Source organism: Ornithodoros turicata, chromosome 1 (genome assembly GCF_037126465.1).
Source record: "Ornithodoros turicata isolate Travis chromosome 1, ASM3712646v1, whole genome shotgun sequence".
Classification (NCBI taxonomy): Eukaryota; Metazoa; Arthropoda; class Arachnida; order Ixodida; family Argasidae; genus Ornithodoros; species Ornithodoros turicata.
Genome location: NC_088201.1, coordinates 179360395 through 179382171, shown reverse-complemented (window position 1 = coordinate 179382171; position 21777 = coordinate 179360395). Strand labels below are relative to the sequence as shown.

The window sequence follows — 21777 nt, the reverse complement described above, 5'->3', positions numbered from 1 at the left end:
GGCACCTTACGCTCCGGCAGATAATTGTAGCAGACGACGTTAATAACCATCGTCGCCACCATGCTTTTTCTGTGAAACGCATGAAAATGAACTCTAATTGAGTTGTAGGGAAAATCAAATTCTTCAAAATGCGTGCCGTACACGGCGATTTTATTGTTCTTAAACGTATGATCAATATCATTGTATCTCGATCTACACTTAGCGCAATCGGCACCATCTTCACCTTCCTTCCATGTCTTGAAGTAAACAATAAACATATGGTATTGGTAACAGTAAAGAATGGTATTGGAAATAAAAACTTGTGGAAATAGCTTAACCTCAAAACCAATTTCTTTACTAAATATTCCAATCGTCTGCAAAGCATCAAGGCTGTCCTGCAACAACATGAGCACCTTCTTCAAGGTAACGCCCCTCTCAAAAGTGTTTGTAGCTGTCCCGTACGTACCTACGAGAAAGAAAGTGTGAGGATGTCCTCATATAAAAATGTAACGTTACTAAAAACGTCCCAAGCACGGTAATGTAACCCACGACCTCAAGTGATTCAAAGTTGTCATTGGGTCAATCTCCTGTCATCGATAATTACGTTCACTGCTTGTATGAGTTGAGGCAGGGGAACAGTTTACTTTAACAATTTACTTAAAGAGTACATATGGCTCGTGCTTAATACCTCGAGGCCGAGACGCTAACTGATTCTCTCCTCGGCCGTCCGGAAACCTGAGAGCGCGCTAAGAGCGACCACAGGTGTTCAAAATACCGGATGCCTGTCGGCTCGCGTTATCTGATCCTTGCGTGCCGATTCTGTGTGCGTCTGTGTGAGCTATTTGGCTGAGTCCGTAGGGTTGTACAATCTCACATCCCACCGGTGCTTAAGAAGACCAAGTCTCTTGGTCGAGACACAAAGTGCAAAATGCTGCACGAAAGTCTAATAAAGTTCATAGTCCTGAAGATGAGATGGGCGTCTCCTGGAACGTTGAGGGCGGTGCTCGCTGCTCGAATGAGAAATTAATGAAGAAGCCTGAGTGTCTCCAAGATCTGCCGGTTGTGTGTCGTGGTTGGGCTCTGGAATGGCGACTGGCGAGACTGGGGGGTTGTATGTCTTGATCTGTGACACATGCACCGTTCGTGGCTGGTTCAAGAGTCGTGACCCATAACTTGACACACGAAGAGCTTTGAAGGTTCCTGGGGTCAGCTGTTCCACCAAACGGTACACACCGTTAAAACGAGGTGACAGTTTTCCATGTGGCATGGGTACTTGGCGTTTGACCCACACAAAGTCACCAACACTGAAGTTGTGAGGCCGGTGGCTGCGGTCATAGATTTCTTGCCGTGAAGCCTGGGCTGCTTCGGAATTAGCGGCTGCTTCGGACCGTTGTGTCGCAACATCCAGTATGCGTTCAGCAAAGTCCGATTGCTTAATGGGGCGATGGAGCTGCAGAGGTATTTTAGGCACATAGCCAAACAACAGCTGAAATGGAGTGAAGCTCGTGCTTGAGTTCACTGAGGTGTTGATAGCGAAGGCAGCTTCGTGAAGTTTCTTGGGCCAGGATAGGGGTTCTAGAGCGCAGATTTTGCGTAAGACCGAGAGGAGAGTCCCATTGCTTCTTTCGACAAGGCCATTACCTTCTGGCCGATATGCTGTGGAGTAGTGAAGCTCTACACAGTGGAGTCGCATGAAACGCTTGAACTCTGTCGACTCAAAGGCTGAGCCGTGGTCAGAGAGGCAGTGGTCTGGTGTACCATAGGTATAAAATACCTGATGCAAATGCTTTACAACGTCTTGTGCTGAAGTGGAGTTAACTGCAGCTGGTGCAATGAAGCGAGTTGCAAAGTCAATGACGTTCAAAATGTACTTTGCAGACGAGCTGGGCGGCATGGTGACGTGGTCAATGGCAATGCTTGAGAAAGGGACGTCAGACGTGGGCATCCTGCCAAGGTGACCGACATTGCGTGATGTCGGGCGATTGTACTGCTGACAGGTTTGGCACGATGACACATAACTTTCGACTGATTGTTCCATGTTTGGCCACCAGTAGCGGGCTTGCACCTTTTGGAGTGTTCGCTGTGTACCGAAATGTCCTGCAGAGTCATGCAGCGCTTGAAAAATGGCAGGGCGTAGTGCTGCTGGGGCGACAATGACATATACGCCTTGCGAAGTGCGACGGTACAAAATGTTGTCTATGACGCTGAACTCTGACGATTCCTCTTCACTGGAAAGGTCCAGAAGAATTGCGTGGCATTCAGGATCTTCCTGTTGCATTGTAGAGAGGGACTGAGAGGACTGCGTGGCAGCACATGACAAACGAGATAAGTGGTCTGCCACCACGTTCTGCCGACCTGGGCGGTGCTGAACTGAAAAGTCAAACTCAACCAGATCCATTATCATAGAAGTGAATCTGCGAGAAGGCTTTACGCTTTTTGTCAGGCATGCTACCGTCCAATTGTCTGTTATGAGGATGAATTTTCGGCCAAGGAGATAATGCCGAAACTTTGCTGTAATGGCCCAGTGCACGGCTATACATTCCCACACGTTGCTGTGTAGTTTGCACTCGTCTGGCGTGAGGGCGCGGCTGGCATAGCTGATAACAACTTCTTTGTTGTGGTGTACCTGCGAAAGCACTGCACCTATGGCAGAGCCTGATGCATCCGTGGTAACTGTTGTAGGGGCGTTGGCATCAAAATGGGCAAGAAGTGGAGGCTCCGTGAGGGCCCTGCGTATCGTTTGGAATGCCTCTTCACACTCGGGGCTCCAGTAGAATATCTTGGACTTAATAAGGGCCTGCAGGGGTGCTGCAATTTTAGCGAAGTCCTTGATGAAGCGACGGTAGAAGCTGGCAGTTTGAACCCACGAGAGAACTTGCTTCTGAGTGCGAGGAGTTGGGATACGACTCATAGCAGAGGCTTTGTCTGGGTCTGGACGATGACCTTCGCTTGATATGACGAAGCCAAGAAACTTAATGGACTGTAGACCAAAGCGGCACTTGTCCAGAGAGACTTTTAGTCCACTGTCTTGGAGAAGCTGGAGGCCTTCTTGGAGAATGCTGGCAAATGTGCTAAAAGACTGAGCGTAGATGAGGACATCATCGAGGTATACACGGATGCCAGACTTGTCTGGGCGAGGCGCAAGATCGTGGAAAACTGTTTGCATGATGCGCTGGAAGGTGGACGGCGCATTCTTCAAACCGAATGGCATTCGTGTCCACATGTATGTGCCATGATGAGTAATAAATGCTGTCTTTTCGTAGTCCTGAGGGCGAAGGCTGACTTGCCAATATGCACATTTCAAGTCCATTGTTGCGAAATATGCGCAATTTGCAACGTCTTGGATAATGTCTTCTATGATGGGCAAGGGGTGCACGACAGAGATCGTACGTTCGTTTAACGGGGCGTAATTCACGCAAAGCCGTTTTTTGTCTCCACGTGACACTACAACGACGGGAAAGGCCCATGGTCCCGAGGCGGGAAGTATGATGCCTTGGTTCAAGAGCTTCTTTATCTGGTTTTCAATGAACTGTCTGTCTTCCGTCGTATATCTGTACGGGCTGCGGCTATATGGCAAGGCATTGGGCAAGAGGTCGATGCGATGCTGCGTACCCGCGAAGTGACCAAGGTCGTCTTCATGGCGTGCGAATACATCCACATGTTTAGCCAAAATATCCGTTATGGTTGACTGCTGGCTGGTCGATAACTGATCTCCTATGTGTGCTGCTGGAAGATCTGGATGAACTGGAAGGAGCAGAGTGCCAGCTGAGGGCGTAGCGTTGGCATTATGTGAAGGCAATGGCGGAGCTTCCTGAGCCAGAGTCCGCCACAGTGGCTGGTCTGGTGAAGGCAAGGGGTCTTTTTGTAGGCAGTCTGGTGACGCAACTTGCACTTGTGCAGCGAAATTTGAGTGCGTCAGAATGACGGCATTAGCCATTTGTGGAGCTAGCTTCTGAGCTGCGGTGACTATGACACCAGAGGCCGCGTGCTGGAGCTGGACTGGCCTAGGGGGTTCGAAGATGAGACGGGCATGTGCGGATTCGAACCAATCTTCACCAATGATGAAGGGAAGAACATTATGTTCCAAAACGGCAGCTTCGACGATACCCGTAATAGTACCGATCGCTATCTTCAGCAAGGCTGTGCCTGCTGGGAGTACTGTGCTACCTCCAACGACAGCGAGTGGCGGCATAGGCCAAGGATTCAGCATGTGACCAGGGACTAGAGATTTCGAGATCAGGGTGATCTTTGATCCTGAATCTGGGAAGGCTTCACATTCTCCTATTCCCGTGACACTGGCAGTAAAAAATGGGCATTGCAATTGTGATCCCTCCAAGGCCATCGGAGTGCTGTGCAAAGAGGGTTGTGACGTTGTTGCCGGGCTTGGGGTGCTTACTGACGAAGGCGCCGAAGAGCGGCTGCTGCGGCACTTTGACGCTAGATGACCAAGCTTTTTACACTTGTAACATACTGCTTGTGACAGGTCTTGACCACTGCGAAAAGCTGGTGCACCGTACTGGGCTGAAATAGCTTGGTACCTGGCTTCCTGCTGGTCTGCTGGCAAGTCCGCTATGCGAGGACGAGAATGTGCTGATGCAACTGCTGACGGTTGGGAAACTGACGCTTGTGTTGATGGTTCCGATGGCTTAGTTGTCCGAGGCGACTGTGTGGCAGGCTTCTGTTGTGCAGATGTCGACGATGAGGGACTTGCGTTGTTTTGCTGATAAGCACATTTGTCGAGACTGCAACAGGTCGTGATAAAGCCTTTGACCGTTTGTGGCCTGTTGGCTGCTAGGGCTGCGGAGATGTGCTGCTCACGTATACCTTGAAGCAAGTAGTCAATTTTTTGCGCGTCACTGAGAGTGACAGGACAGCGTTCAATGACCCGTAGCTTCGCAAAAGCGTACTGATGGAGAGACTGACCATTTTCCTGAGTCACTTTCATGACTTGGTTTTGCCACTCGATTAGGGTCAAGTCCGGAGAAAACGTTTCTTGAATAGCTGCGCTCCATGTTGTCCAAGTGTCAAACTGGCTTCCAAACGCGAGGTGCCAATTACGAGCAGCGCCTTTGAGCTTGCTTGCGGCAATCAGGCGGGTCGTAGCGTCCTCCCAACACGCAAGTTGCTGGACACGGCGAACATCCTCCAACCACATTTTAACATTTTGCTTCCGTGAGTCTTCGAACTGTGGTATGGATGATGACAGATCCGGCAGCGTAGTTAGAGTTGTCGTCGGGCGTGGCATATGCTGAAGCAAAGCTGACAGGTTTTGTAGCGTCGCGGGGTCCAATTGTACCGCGGGGGCACCTGTGCTGATTGAAAACGTCTGGTCGAGAGGCGGAGACGCTTCACGTTGCGCATTAATATTTGTCATCAAACGTTGCACGAGTTCATCCTTCGGACCGGCACTGTCCAATTGCCGTGCTTCCAGTTCTTCTCTGAGAAGTTCTACACTGAAGCGCGACATTGTAGCAGCGTCTAACTGCTCCCAAACAATACCTTGCATGGCGTTGAAACGGCGGGGCTTGGCGTGTAGATCAAATGCTTGGCAAGGCGATGATAAGGCTTCAAAAGGGCTTGCTGTTATGGCTGAATGGCTGGCTAAGGCTCATGGTCGACTGCGCCAAATATGAGTTGAGGCAGGGGAACAGTTTACTTTAACAATTTACTTAAAGAGTACATATGGCTCGTGCTTAATACCTCGAGGCCGAGACGCTAACTGATTCTCTCCTCGGCCGTCCGGAAACCTGAGAGCGCGCTAAGAGCGACCACAGGTGTTCAAAATACCGGATGCCTGTCGGCTCGCGTTATCTGATCCTTGCGTGCCGATTCTGTGTGCGTCTGTGTGAGCTATTTGGCTGAGTCCGTAGGGTTGTACAATCTCACACTTGCTACGGAATCAAGAAAGAGTTTGGTATAATTTTGATTGTACCTTTGTAACGGAATCAGTTATGAATCAATTATTTGAATTATGGTAACAAGTACAAAAATTAACGTGGCGTGTAATGTAATCTGAGGTGAACTTTTTTTTTTTTTTTTTTGCATTCTAGTGACCCTTCAAGGAAGAGGTACCTTTGTCTTTGAGTCATCACGTTCAAGCCAACAATTCACAACGATTCACAACTTGAAGAAATGCAGCTCTCACCAGAGTTGAGTGGTGAGCTCGTGAGAGTGAAATTGGAACCCCCTGATGCTGCATGTCTACCAGAGCAGGGGCAGCAACAGCACTGCAGCAAGACTGAATCTGGTGGCGGTACTTGTGGTAAGACACTTCTAAACTATGCCCTCGGTTGGTGAATGTTTTTTGGCTATATACCGTTGTACCACTGTATGTATACCACTTTTGCAGAACTCCTAATGACTGAGACAGCCTTTTGTCATCTAAACACGAGTGGCTAAACACGAGTGCTGCCATTGTTTATCTTATCTCAAACCCCAGCAGCATAATATTTCTTCCGGCGGTCTTCTTTACCATGTCCGCTCACCTGAGATCTCTCAACGATTTTTGTCTCCGGTAACGCTCCTACTGTACAGGGCTTTCTTCTGTATTTTCTTTTTTGCGCCCTCAATCCTCTCTAATAATAATCTGTATTTCCTCCTCACCACCTTCTTTGTCCCCTTTCTCTGATGTACATTAGTATAAATACCTCCACCAAGTGTTCAATGTATCGCACCTGATGAAGGATGAAAATAAATGTTTCAATCTCTTTAAATACTTATTTTAATTCAAACCCGTTCACCACGTTCAATGCATTTAATTAAAAAATACTTATCTAAATTCAATTTCTGGAATAATTATGATTCTGTGGTACTCTGCGGTACAGTTCCTTTAAAAAAAATTTGGTCGGAGGGTTCGTTGTCGGCACATCGGAGGCGCCTCCGCCTACTAAATGTCGAGTTTAAGCATAATTGGATTTTTCATTAAAGCAATACTTCTTCAAGAGGAACAAGGAACAAATTGCCGTGTCCATAACGGAGGAGTAGGGTTCTTCGTTTTTGGATTTTATTATTTTTTTTCAAAATTGGGAGGGAAAAATTGGGTGCTGTTCACAATGCCACCAGACTTCACCATGGACGCTATTGACACACGAGAACTCCGGTGAACACGGAATTTCCGCAAGCTGGAAAAATTGGTTTGGTTCCGAGGTCTATCTCTTTTTAGAAGGGGTACAAAGGTGGCTGCCGTATGACTTAAAGTAGTACAGATGTCATTTTTAACACCCTGTTTTCTTCCTATAAAACTGTTAAGTAGGCCAGTAAGATGCACCATGCGAAGTAATTCACACCACAGAGTCATAATTATTCCAGAAACTGAATTTAAAGTGCACCCCAAAAATCGACTGTGCATAACGATTTTTTTTTCTTCTGGGAATGAAATTTTTTTTTTTCTGGGAAACAAATTGCACACATCCAAACCTTTCACGCCATTCGGTAAAATGACACACACATTTTCATAGGATATCTTAATCTGAAATTTTTTTGGAAAGCCCTCTATGCTTCTTTAAAGCCTTGCAGTATGACTTAATTCTCTCCATTTTTGTTTTACTTCAGGCGTGACAGGTGGGATGTGTGACATTAAAGAGGAACCTCGAGAGGAATCTTCAAACAAACATCCAATCATAGAAGTCAAAACGGAGCCTTACAATGTTGCAATCTTGGCAGAGCAGGACCAGATGGAACACAGCTGTCACTCAACAGCAGAAGGTAAGTACAAAATGGTCGAGGGGATCTATTTATATATTTAATATTTGTTCTTGGGCTACATGAGAGGCTGGAACAAGGAACAAAAAGCAACTGCACGTGGCAGCATACAGCATCTGCAGCGTAACATGCACTTCAATAATATTAATAATAATAATAATAATAATAATAATAATAATAGCAACAATAAATAAATAAACAACAACAATACAACTAAACAGGAGAGGAATAACAATAATGAACTATGATACACTATAGAGGTCTCCCCAAGATAGAATAAAAGACAAATCCGCATAGAAGAAACAGAAGAGAGAAAAAAGAAAATACAACTTTGCAACTTGTAATCAATAATGAAACTAAAATACACTATAAAACAGCTCACAGGTTATGTAATCACTATGTGGAGCGAGGAAAGAAAAATTTATACTTATACCCAGGCTGTCACGTGGGCACTCCCCAATGACCGTTGAAATCAACTGCAGTTGAACGTGTGTGTTGCCCCACGAGGTGTGAAACCTGTCTGGGTGTACTGGATCCAGTATGCCCTGGGAGAAGTTGACACCTCATACAGTTGGTATCGGCGCGTCTCGTTTTCAACGGTCATTGGCTTCGATGATGGCTGGAGACTGCTTCAGTGAGAGGTGTCTTAGTCACAAAACAAAACAAAAAACACGCAGAACCGAAATCCTCTTCTATTCTTACTCTCATCCGTTAAAAATACGCAAAATTACGACCCTCCGCATTTTTAAAAGTAAGATTTCTCAAAGGTTATGGGCGGATTGTTAGTTTGCTAGTTTTCTTTTTCCTTTTGTGTGTGTACGTGGTGTGATTCGTTGGATTTTATTTCCTGTTCCACGACTAAATATGACTCATAAATTGTGTGTCAGTTTGTAGTTTCGTATATGGAGTATCAGCTTGCAGACCTGGATTATATATCTGGAAGGGACAGCATCACAGGTGCGCCTCCCATTGAAAAGCTGCATTTGCTCGACCAATAAATGAAATACCTACCTACCTAAATGTTTTTTAGTGTCCACCCAGACATGGTTTCCCACCACACTTTCCCACCTTTTTTTTTTCCCTCTCACGAAAAGGAACTTGCGGTGCTGTTAAGAAAACGTGCGGCACAGAAGTCGCGGGCCTGCTAGATGTGCTCACACTGTGCACTCTAAGCAAAGTTGCTTTCAGTCTCGCTTCCACCACCTTCCACGTTGCAGGATGGAATGTCGCACATGAATGTGTAACACGTGCGGCGTCACAATACAGTCAACCCTCGATTTATGAACACCCTCGGTTCCCCGAAAAATCGTTCATAAATCGAGGGATTCATAAATCGAAAATTCCTTTAAGTGAGTACTATCGAGCAAATGGAACAGTATTTCCAAGTTGGTATTGTGTTTATAATGCAATATATGTATTGTGTAATTTTGCTTTGGACCATGCCTTCTGCTGTATCAATCTCACAAAGCACAGATGTTAGCGCATTCACACTCTGTTTATTATGCAATACTAAATAGTGTAATTTTGCTTTGGACCATGCCTTCCGCTGTGTCAATCTTGGAAAGAGGCGATGTCAGCACGTTCGCACTCAACTGGTCTCGGATTTCCTCTGGGGTTTTTAACCTACCTTTATTAATTAATCTCCTACCTACCTTAATTAATCTTCGCGTGACAGCGGACACCTTATTCATGAATTGAGATCAGGAACACTTCTGCAAAAACCCGTTTGTTGTTTGGATTTTGAGGGGTTAAGAACCGAGGGTGCAATACCTGCAAAACGTTTTGTCTGTTCAGGCGTCATTCATAAGACCACGAATAATCCCTTTGAAGGTTTCTGTTGGCCTCGGAACGACCCGTTCATAAATTGAGGGCAAAAATGCTGGGCAACTCCTAGTTGGTTCCCAGAAATTCCGTTCATTATTCGAATATTGAGGTTCATAAAACGAGGGAAAAATGCATGTAAAAAGTTTGGTTCCTCGTGCTAGTGTTCATAAAACAAGGGAATCCATAAATCGAAGGTTCATAAATCGACGGTTGACTGTATTGGCATTTGACCCAGTAGCACAGCCGAAAAAAGACGGCGGCAGCCACTGCAGCGTTCACAAGTATCGCGATGAACCGGGGAGAAATCGTAGATGACTGTTGGGCTTCGAGCATCCATAAATAATGTGGTCTCCTTGTGGCACCACATTATATCTTGTGCAATGTCGTATCTTAATTTTGTGCGCAAATGTTACGCCTACGTTAAGCGGCCGCTCAACTGGATGCGCTCTGAATGTCCGTTTTTTGCAGTTTCAGGAGCGAAACGAAGCCCTGGTATGTTCCATCTTAAGGGCCAGCCCAGAGAGACTTCTGCTCAAGAGCCTTCAGGAAACTCTTCTTCAAATGTGCAGCTCGAGATGAGCACAGACGCTGAACCCCGAATCGACGACACTGACGCGGTCACTGTGAACTGTCGGCACACTGATTTCAAACACAGAGAACTCTCTCCAGACCAGAGCGACGCCCACCAGGGGGCAGACCGATCGTCGATTTCCAACAACGAGAAAGACAGGCTGTACGAGTGTGTTGACGTTGGCCACCCGAAGACTCACAGAGAGAAGACATTCACCTGCAATACATGTTCCGCGACATTTGGCCTTGTGTCGGCTCTGGGAGTGCACACGAAACAACACCTGGGTGAGGGGCTTTACAAATGCAGGCTATGCATGTCCCAGGCCAGCCGTAGAAACGACACGCTCGTACACGCTTTCGACAAGTCTGAATCACATCCCACTGCATCAGGGGATCAGATGGGAGGGAATAGGCTGGGCTGTGAACTCTGTCCCAGTACATTCCCCGAGTCGAAGAGTGCCAAGAACCACACGCTGAAGGGTGCCGGCAAGAAGCCATGGAAGTGCAGCCTCTGTCCCGCAGAATTCAACCACCGCACACAACTGCGGTGTCACAGACTGACGCATGTCGGCGAGAAGCCGTACAAGTGCGACATCTGCAGTGCCACGTTTGTCAGCCGCGGACACCTGAAGAACCACATGCAGACGCACGCGGATGGGAAGCCACGCCAGTGTAGGTTCTGCCACGCAGAATTCGTCCACCTGTGCAGCCTGAGGGACCACGAAAGAGCTCACGCAGGCGAAAAGCCGTACAAGTGCGACGCCTGTCCCGCGGAATTCAGCCACAACACGAACCTGCGACGTCACAAGCGGATGCACACGGGCGGGAGGCCGCACAAGTGTGACCTCTGCTCCGCCGCGTTCAGCCAGGTGCAGAACCTGAGGGACCACGTACGGACCCACACGGGCGAGAAGCCGTACAAGTGCGACCTCTGCGATGCAGCGTTCAGCCGGAGCACGCACCTGGGGCGTCACAAGCGGACACACACGGGCGAGAGGCCGTACAGGTGCAACGTGTGCTCCGCGCAGTTCAGGCAGGGCTCTCAACTGTGGTGTCACAGGCGAACGCACACGGGCGAGAAGCCACACAAGTGCGACCTCTGTCCCGCGGAGTTCAGCCAGAGCGCAGGCCTGTTGCGTCACAAGGGGACGCACACGGGCGAGAAGCCGTACAAGTGCGACCTCTGTCCTGCAGAGTTCACCCAGATGCACCACCTGAAGGGTCACGTACGGATTCACACCGGCGAGAAGCCGTACGGGTGCGATCTCTGTGACGCACGGTTCAGGCTTAGCTCGCAGCTGAGGTGTCACAAGCAGAAGCACGCGGGGTAGAAGCCGTACAGGCGTGACGTTTGTTCCGCAGCATTCATCCGGAGCACGCAACTGTGGCGTGACAAAGAGAAACTGTGATCTCAGCCCTGCATAGTTCAGCTGACCGAATCACCTCAAGGATCACGTACCGTCTCACACAGGCGACAGTCGTACAGAGGAGGCGTCATACAGAAGGCGTACAGTAGAGGAGCGCAGAGGCCCCGTAGCCTGTGTCTACCAGGAACACCTGCCACTGCCTGATGATGAGTATGTTCCCTGTCGTGCAAAGTACATTGACAGCACAGACAGTGCAATGCTACAGTGGAAACACGTGACGGGGCACCGTGCAAGTGTCAACTCTGTTCTGTCACTTGTCCTTGATTCAGAGACCCGAGGAAGCACATTGCAGACCTTACCCCCACCTCGGTCCATTCCTGTTCAACTTTTAAAATTCACACCCGTGAATAGACTGGTCAGAGAGAGAGTGATATCCTTGTCAGATGGGTGCACCTAATGGCGTTTTTGGAGACTGCCTTAAAGGGAGACACCGCACCAAAAACGTCTTGAGGTAACAGTGCGACATCAATCCGTACCCTATGATATTTCAGTGAATAGAATTTCTCATCCCCAAGTGGCCCAGACGATTAGAAAATTAATATCTTGCTTTGAGTGATTAGGCGCTCCTCCACGGGAAAGCAGTCAAGCAACACTGTGCCTCACATCACCGGTATTCCTCGTGTACGGCTCTCTGTAGGTTTTGCTTTTACCGAACTTATTTACACAGCCATTATAATAGATTGTCCCGGAGTCTCCCTTTAAGTGTACACCATCATTAGGTTTTTTGTCAGACCATCAGCCGTATGGCCTTTGTGACAAAGCTGAGATGTGGAAGAAATTGAGTTCCCACAACAGTCTCTTGTATTTCCCTCAACAAACTGCCAAACCTCATTAGCGGTCACCATGAACAGCATGTGCAGATTTCAAAATGAAACGTTTTGTTGGTATTTTCCGAATGTGTATTTGCACTTTGCTTCTCTTTTCATCTCCGGTGTCCAGTCGAGACTGGTTGAGACCAGGTCTGAGCGCTCTTACCCATCACCTTCGACACATGAAGAAGAAGGGATGCTTGGATGAAACAACGTACGGACGTCTCTCTTCGTCCAATGGTTCAACTCCCAGACTTTACGGCCTTCCCAAGGTGCACAAGACCGAATGTCCTCCGCGCCCTGTCGTTTCATTCATTGGTTCACTGACGTACAACCTGCTTACGTAGCAGCTCTTCAGCCCATTGACTGGGAACAACAACTTAACTGTATGCAACCCATGGGAATTCGCAGAATTGATTGGGAACCAGGTCATTGATGAAGACGACACAATGTAATTTCTCTATTCACAAATGTGCCAACTACCTTAGCGGTGAACGATCCCTGACAATTGATTATATTTGTAGCGATCACCGCATCTTCAGCACACGAGTCATCAACTCCTCCAGCGCACCTGCCCCGCGGCGTGAGGTTTCGTGTTCGACTGCATCACCATTCTCTGTCATTAAACCGTCATACATCGCAGACGTCACTCGTCTCTTTCATAGCCTCTACAACTAGTGACACGAAACGTTCTACCTTCACCACCTGCGCCATTCTCCCTACTGCCGTCAACGCCATGACCTGCACCAATGCCCACCCCGCTCCACCTGGAAAACCGCATTCGACAGCTCCTTGCATCAGAATAAGAGCTTGGCGACCGCCACCCCACTCAGCTCTTATGTCGGATGCGTGAGCTCGTCGGTAACCTCACTGCCAAAGACACCCTCCTCCGCGAGCTTTTCCTGCAGCGATTGCCTCGCAACATCAGAATGATCCTCGCCTCGACCGAGCATGCTTCTCTCGACGATCAAGCGAACATGGCAGATCGCATTTTGGACCTTGCAGGTCACCCGGTACAGGGCGCTGTTGCGAATCTCGGCCCGACCACCGCCGCATCTTCTGCAGATCCCGCTATCGCCATGCTAACCTCTCTCCACCAACTCCAGAGCACTGTTGCCGTTTTGGCGGAACGTGTGGCCGCCATCCCACCTCCCCGAGGTCCCTGCCGCCACGCTTTTCGTCGTTGGCGTACTCTATCCCGCAGACGCCCGCGCTCGCCTTCGCCCGCGTTCTGCTGGTACCATCACACCTTCGGTGACTCGGCTCGCAACTGCCAGCCCTCTTGTTCCTGGTCGGGAAACGACACCCCCATCCAGTAGTGACTGGCACGGCTGGGGGAAGTAGCAGCAGCCTCTTTTTCGTCACCGACTGCACCTCCGGTGGACACCGGAGCCGCAGTCATCATCCATCCCCACACCCATGCTGAAAAGAGGCACCGCAGAGCCGACTATACCCTTCAGGCGGTCAACCAGTCCAAAATTGCCACCTACTGCCATAGATCCTCCACGTTGAACCTTGGGCTGCGTCGCGCCTTCCGATGGATTTTCGCCGTGGCGGAGCTTCCTTACACAATCCTAGGGGCCGACTTTCTTACGCTCTTCGACCTGATGGTGGACATGCGTCGCTAACGTTTGGTAGACCATACCACTTCCCTACACGTCTGCGGTGTTCCATCATCCCACCCCGAGACTTCCCGATTCCCCCGTGTACGCGAACCTGCTCCGGGAGTTTGAATCAATCACGAGGCCGACTCATTCCGACTGTCCACCCAAGCATGCCGTCACTCACCACATCGTGACCCGCGGCCCTCCCGTGAACGCTCGTCCTCGACGCCTTGCACCTGAACGCCTCCGCATCGCCAAGCACGAATTCGACCATATGCTGCAGCTCGGTACCATCCGCCCCTCGTCAAGTCCTTGGGCATCTGCTCTGCATATATGGTCCCGAAGTCTGCACCTGGTGATTGGCGCCCGTCTGGCGATTATAGGGCCTTAAAGGGACTATGATATGTCCTGTACCCCCATACTTTTTTTCGCTGGAAACTGTTCTTCCCGCCGAGAAACTATGAAACTATGCCACAATTTTTTCCGGACCAAATCACTCCACTCTGTGAGGAGCGCACGCTCGAAATTTCTCTTCCGCGTTCCTCCTCTCCCGCGCACATTCTCCCGTCTATGGTGTAACTGTACGGACCGCACTACTGAGCCCCGTTCCGTCACCGGTGTTGCGCAATGGCAAGTAATGCTGCGAGCCGGCTGTGGCTGTCCAGTCGCACATAGAAGGTCACAAGGTCTCTGTCTGGTCGCGTCTGAGGGTTGAAGCTGAAGCATTGCCTTTTCTTGGTTGGAGGCGTTTGGATAACACGCTATAATGAACAGCTTTTTGCGTGCGAATCGTTTGCTACAGTTGAGCTGGCAAGTATGACACGTGAGCTGTACTTTTTCATCGAATGTATTCGTCCTCTGCTCTGCGGTCGTTCGCAACAAGGAACTCAAGTACAGCTTGGGACAAAAGTTTACGGAACATGGGGTTGTCGCATTTCTCCATTTGAGCGACACCATAGCAGCAAACAGAGGTGGACGCACACATTGAGAGATGGACAGAATAGCCGAACACCCGTTCCTTATTCGATATCTTCTTGATATGTAGCAGGGGGCCACTTCCATGAAGAAATATGCCAGTGCCGTGTTCCGTAAACTTTTGTCCCAAGCTGTACCTCCGTGGCTTTGAGAGTTTTGCTGACGAGTTACGTGGGCCTCTAGCGATTCACTGCAACGTGTATAAACCTCTACCCGACAAACGTCATCATGACGTTGGTAGACAGACCGAAACCAAAACAGATCGGAAGGGGAGAGCTGGGTTCCAGGAATGAGCAACTGTTCGCTGAAAGAAAAGTAGGACCGAAGGTCGGCGTTCCTTTCAGAGACAATCGTAATCCCCTCAAGACCGTGGCTTTCGGGCGCGACCTTGTTCGCCACTAGCTTTGAGCGTAGTTCAACTCTACCAAACTCGTGGCGCTGTCGAACATTATGACATCATTTGTTTACAAACAAGTAGAGGTCTATTGGTTGTATCGCTGTCACCAATGGAAAGTGTCTGGTGGTTGCTTGTCATTACAGTTACATTTACGTCAGTTGCAGTTATGTTTACGTGTTGGCAGTCTGACAACAGAGGAAGTGCGTTGTGAAGTGCGTCTGTGATATTTGGAAGATGCCCCCCTTTGTTGCTCGATTTGTTTGCACGAATTATTGTAAAAGACTGGGTGGTCTAATGTTTTGTTTTACTTTGTTTCAACTCTTGTCCTTCGTCATCATTACTGGTATTATAGGTGACCGGTAAAATGAGACGGTAGTGACGTCAGACGCGGAGAACCCCCATGATGCTTTGCGGTTCCGGTTCTGATCTTAGCAGAATCCAACATAAGCGAACGCATGCGTTGTGTGCTGCAGTGGTTGAGTGGTTCCGAGAGTAAATATAAAGATTCTTGTTTCTCGTCCCAGTGTCACAGCAGTGGCTTTGTTCATGTGCCTTTCGTTTCAGCCGAAAATTCCCCGATGACATATCAAACAGAGATCGTAGCGCCCGATTTCTCGTGTGTAAATAGCACCTGATTTTTACCACCCAAATTCTTTTAAAAAATCGTAAACCCGAAAATGAAGAACCCTAGTCATACTTAAAGTAGCACAGAAGTCATTTTTAACACCCAGTTTTCTTCCTATAAAACTGTTAAGTAGGCCAGTAAGATGCACCATGTGAAGTAATTTACACCACAGAGTCATAATTATCGCAGCAATTGAATTTAAAATACGCCGCAAAAAGCGACCGTGCGCAACGGTGGCGAAGAGCAGTACCAGCCTGTGATCTGCCTGAAACCTCGCGCTGACGCTATAAGGAGAACGCTCGCTGATTGGCCTAGAGAAATGTTGTCTGCTACTCCGCTGTCGTCTGCTACTCCGCTGTCGTCTGCTACTCGGCTGTCCGGGGTCCTGATAAAGCCTTTCTCCTTGCTCGGTAATGCTTCGGCCGCTCCTTCTATCCCCAATTCTCCGGGAGAACTGGCAAAACAGGTTTACGGTGGCAAAGGGACAAGGCGCTGACCCCCACTGACCGGCAAACCAGAACCAGTCTCCTTATGCCGTCATCGGTGACGTGCCATCATACCTCCTCATCCTCGTTATAGCTGGAGTGGCGAGTTAAGGGTGAAGGCGCGGAGCTATGTTTATGCGAGTTTTTTTCTGGGAAACAAATTGCACACATCAAAACCTTTCGCGCTATTCTGTATAATGACACACACACTTTCATCAGATGTCTTAATCTGAATTGTTTTTGGATGGCCTTCTGTACTCCTTTAAGGTCTTTTGCTTTTTTTGCAGCAGAGAGACAAGGATTGAAGGAAAGAGACAAGGAAGGCTGCGTACTCACGACTGACGAAAATTTTTTATTGTTGCACGTTTTATTGTTGCTCACGTGTTCGTGATACGCCTACGCCATGGAAATTACCTATTTAAGTGTGTCAACAATAAAAATTTTCCGTTGGTTGTGAGTACCCGGCCTTCCTGTCTCTTTCTTCGGTCCTTGTCGCTTTGCTGCAAAAAAAAAGAAAAGAAAGAGACCAGAAAGAAAACCCTAAGTATCTACATCTGAATTATTTACATAAAACTAAGAAACAATCAAAATCAAAACCGTGTATGTATTGATGGAGTTTCACACTGTGGTTGTAGCATGGCCCCTGGGGCATACACCCGGCACACACCTGGCATACACCCGGCAGCCAATGTCTGTGTCGTCCCTAATTGTTGGTCTGCCTCGGCCAAATCTCATTGTTTACCCTGGGGCATGCTGGTCACCCAGGCTTTTTGCAGATGCCAGAAGCGCCATTAAAGGTACTGTAAAGCAGCACCGATCAAATGTCATTTAGTGTGGCTATTCGATAGTCCAAGCCACCAGGACAAAAACTGCGCAAGTTTCATTCCAATCGACGGTGCAATTAATTAGAAAATCACAATTAAAGATTACGGGCAACACTGTACTAGGTATTCGAAATGAATCCGTACTTCTGCCACATACGGCGGCAACCACACTGCATGCGTAGAACACTGGGCCCGACATAACAATCCACCACAAAATCCGCCCCTGCAATCCACACAACTATCCACATCTGAGGATAAGCGGATAAGCAAACTGAAATGCCGTTGAAAAAAATGTGTCAGACGTTCAAGAAGCCAGACAGCGTCGGGACTTGTTTGTTCACAGAGGTTCACAGAGACAGATTGTTCGTTCGAAAGAGGCCGCGAACAGAAGGAGCGCGCAGGCGCAGCAGAGATGTAGGGAGAGCCTCCATCGAACAGCGGCCGGCGCTGGGTTACTTCGCAAAAAACACTGTTAACAGGGGTTTCAGAATGCATAGGTAAACAGGGAAACTAATATTATGGTTACTAAAATAACGAAGTTCCGATGTACCGTAATAATGTGTAATACCAATTTTTAGTGTTGCCCGCTGTACAGGGGGTTGTTTGACACCAGGCGTCTCACCGCTCCACTACGCCGCATTTTTCATGGCAAATTAAAAATATTTATAGCGCGTTGTCGGTCGTATGGTTCCGCATATGGTATTTAGAAGCAACAAAGTCTCTAGTCACATCAACGGCATATCATGCTTGTCTACTGCTTTACAGTACCTTTAAGAAAAAAAAAAGAAAGAAAGAAAGAAAAGAAACATACAAACATGGTTGGAAATTGAACGTTTCGGTTCGGCGTTATGGGCACCTGGACTCAGATTCCTGAATCTCAAATCCCTGTCTAGGATTTGAGGGTTCGATTGGCCCATTCCTAAAAAACTAATACAGTGAACCCTCGTTATTACGACCGTGGTCGTTCCCGAAAATTTTGGTCGTAATGCGGAATTGTCGTACTAACCGGGCGGGATTTGCAGAGGTTTCATTGCATTGTTCCCAGGAGTATGTTCGTAAAGTACGTATGTCAGATTGTTGGGGGTCATATTAGCGAGGATTCACTGTATCGAAAAATGTTTGATCCACCCCGATTATGCCCTCCCGAACCAGTTTAGGACCACTTTGGGTTACATGAAATTTCTCCCTCAGCTGGCCTTCTTCACGAACGTGTCATATCCTAGCGACTCTCCAGCGAAGCCAAACGAACGCAAAACACTAAAAAACAAATTCGCGCATGTAGCGGAATGGACCACCGAGATTGTGCCATTGGTGCGGTCTCTACGCCGGTCCTCACTTCTGCCTTTCCCATACTGCGCCATCTAGTGGAGACGGAGACAACCCTGTCCGGCACCTCAACATCATGCCCATGGATCATTGCAAGAAAGGTCCGTTCTAATGACGTACCAGGTTGTACCACGAGGTCACAATTTACTGGCAATCAAATTTATGCACAATTTACGGCGGAAGCCAATTTCACCCGGGGCTATACGGAACTAAAAATAGCACTCGATTTTTCCCTCCCAAGTTCTCTTTAAGGCATTTGACCCACCACCACAAAAAAGAGATTTTTACTTTCACCTTCCAATGAAGACTGGTTGCATTGCTGTTGCTGTGTCTGGCCCTCTTCTGGTAGACATGAAACATCACTCTCACGAGCTGACCACTGAACTGTGGGAAGAGCTGCATCTCTTCAGGTCATTAATCCGAGGGGCTGGAATGTGATGACTCGAAGACACGAGTATCTCTTGCCCGTTCCTTCATGTGGATTAAGCTGGTTGCTGTCCCTGTCCCATGTAAGGTAAGAGAGACAGAACGAGCGTTGAAACGAGGGGTAGTTGGTAACAGTACACAATGATAGACGGAACGGAGCCAGGGACACGGACGAGGAAGTGCACAAATGAACTGCTGACTCTCAACTAACAGAAGTTTATTTGAAACGCACGTTTAAATACAAAACGGTTGGAAGGAACCAAAAAGGAAAAAGCCAAAAAAAGGAAAAAAAGGAACCGAAGTGCTAAGTTGGGGTAGTTGGTGTGACATTACTAGTTCAGGCTATCTTGTTGTGCAGTCTTATCTTGTAGTTCTGATGTTTTTGTTCCTTGCATTAAAGGGACCATGAAATGATTTTCGAGAATTCCGAGTACTCTGCAGGAAACCGTTCTCATGATCCATCACTATCGTACACACATCGACTTTTAACCGTATTCAGTACAACGGGGGTGCAGTTATCAGACAAAAATAGCAGAGCGTGACCGCTGGATATATGCCTTCGAAGCGGGCTTACGTCATCGCCATCCAATCCTCTCAGCCAACTGTGAACGACGAGGAGGACACACCCTGCCGGACCACGTGGGTGCATGGTTTCGGTTTGGACGACAACGACGTCGTACATCTCCCGTCGAAATCACTTGAAATATGGCGAAAGGCAAATTATCAGCAATGGAGGAAGAGGTTATGTGACACATACAGCGTCTATAGATCGTTCAGTACGCAGCAGCTCGTAGAATGTCACCGACGAAGGTATGTTCTGACGAAGAACTAGTTCAAAGAGGAAAACGTGCTCCGGTAACCATGCTGACAGTCAACGGCTATATTACATTTCTTGTAGGATTCTGTGTCAACGGTTAGTTACAATCTTGTATCCAAGTCAAATTAAAACATATTTCATGACAAAGTATGCAAGCTTGTTTGAAAATTTTACACTTTGCTCGCAAAAGCCCGTCCGCGAATCGGCAACATGTTCTGTGTATCCAGTGAACACGTCCAGTTCGCCTCGGAGGCGGGCCGTAGCAGCTGCCGTTCACGCCTGTGGTAAATATACAATATTTTCGCTATTTGTACGATCTTCAACTTCATATTTCACAGAGTGAATACTTTAGTACAGGGGAACTAATTAACAATGATAGTGGGTTTGTCAAATATCTTTTCATGGTCCCTTTAAATTCGTCAGTTGAGAGCAAGCTGTTTCTGTTGTCGTGTCTCCTCCTTTGTCCGACATCCCCTTTGGCAGCCTGAACTAGTAAAGACACAAGGAATGTGACAACGAAACCTTATAACAATAGGAAAAAAACAGAAAACTAGCTGCTCAACACACGATGGTTGCAATCCGGGCACGTCCCAAGATATTCCATTTCGGCTGATAAGAGTGACGAAGACGCTAACACAGTGACCTTCCTCTGACGACGTGATTAAGGAGGTCTCTAGAACTGCCCGAGCAACGCGTGATAAGGTTTCATTGCCACATTCCTTGTGTCTTGTTTTTGTATTTAAACGCGTGTTGCAAGTAAACTTCTGTTAGTTGAGAGTCAGCAGTTCGTTTGTGCACTTCTTCGTCCCTATCCCTTACTGCGTTCCGTCTATCATTATGAAGAGAGAGAGACAAGTGAGTTCAGAAGTGAAAAAATACAGCACCAGTTTTCGTAAGTGTAAGAGCAGAACTTAAAAAAGCTGAACGGTGCACATTGATGAAAATGCCGACTCACTGTTTGCTGGAGGTTCAATCCCAATTTTGTCTGCACGAGTTCTCAGTTAAGACAGAGGAGGTGACAGTGAGAGGTTCTTGACAAAATCCTGTGTGGAAAAAAAGATTGACAACAATATTGACAAAATCCTCTTGTCAAGCAAGAAATACGATACTTGTATTTGAATGTTTCCTAGTTTCATCACATGACATTTTGCATGATGTAAGGGGTGATGAGCAAGGGGAAGGATTCCCCTTTCTTTGGTACTGTCCCCCACCGGGGGAGAATTTGAGTAATGGATAATAATAATAATGAGAGAAGGTGAAACGGACAAGACTTTTGTGCAGAGTCTTGTTTCCCGTTAACTGCAGTAAAGTGTTCCTACCCGTTTCACCTTTCAGTGTAATCACAGTGAATAGAACTTTGACATTGCTGTTTACTTTGTATTGTAATGGACAGCATCTGAGTATCTGTTGGTCAAGTATATTTCGAAAGTTATCATACCTAAATATAATCCCGAGAGCGTCTGTATAAGCTACCCAACTTCCACTAGAAAAGAGAACAAAAATATACAGAACTACACCCCTTTCTGGTTTCTTTTTTAACGCCCAAACCGTGTCGGAATTCCCTACGCAAGCTTATGTTAAAAGTGGATTGGGATTCTAAGGTAGAGAAACTGAACAGTATTCTTTCTCCTCGTACCTTTACACGTATTCGGATTTATTTTTTATTTAAATAAAAAAAAACTTTTCAGTTGTACGTCTGAGCTCGTCTGGTTGTTTCGTTTTTTCGCGCTCAGTTTTTACACGACAACCAACTCAACTCATTCACAGAATACCATTTCTAATGCTTCAAACAGAAATGCCTGTAAAATCTGTTCGTGAATGAAATCTGGATTACTAGAAGGATGAAAGCGTTGAGGGTCTGAGATGCCGCTGCCTACGTTGTTGGATGGCACTAACTGCAAAACATGCTGCAAAATATGTGATAAAATCTAAAACAGGATGCCATGTTCGAGAATAATGAAATTCTTATTTCACATTGACGCATATTG

General features: G+C 47.5%; 1 protein-coding gene and 1 long non-coding RNA gene across 2 annotated transcripts; one reads left to right on the top strand and one right to left on the bottom strand.

Annotated features, from left to right (window-relative positions):
- Positions 1-204: 204 nt before the first annotated feature.
- Positions 205-12393, top strand: LOC135378840 (zinc finger protein ZFP2-like). The gene is made up of 4 exons (XM_064611959.1): positions 205-402; positions 6030-6241; positions 7531-7683; positions 9973-12393. The coding sequence occupies exons 2-4, from the start codon at positions 6112-6114 to the stop codon at positions 11403-11405; spliced, it is 1716 nt and encodes a 571-aa protein (XP_064468029.1). The 5' UTR covers positions 205-402; positions 6030-6111; the 3' UTR covers positions 11406-12393.
- Positions 12394-16844: 4451 nt separating this feature from the next.
- On the bottom strand, positions 16845-21693 carry LOC135373418 (uncharacterized). The gene is made up of 4 exons (XR_010416455.1): positions 21624-21693; positions 20745-20832; positions 18841-19046; positions 16845-16896 (listed from the first exon to the last, which is right to left on the bottom strand). It is a non-coding gene; the product is annotated as an uncharacterized LOC135373418 (long non-coding RNA).
- Between the last annotated feature and the right edge of the window lie 84 nt (positions 21694-21777).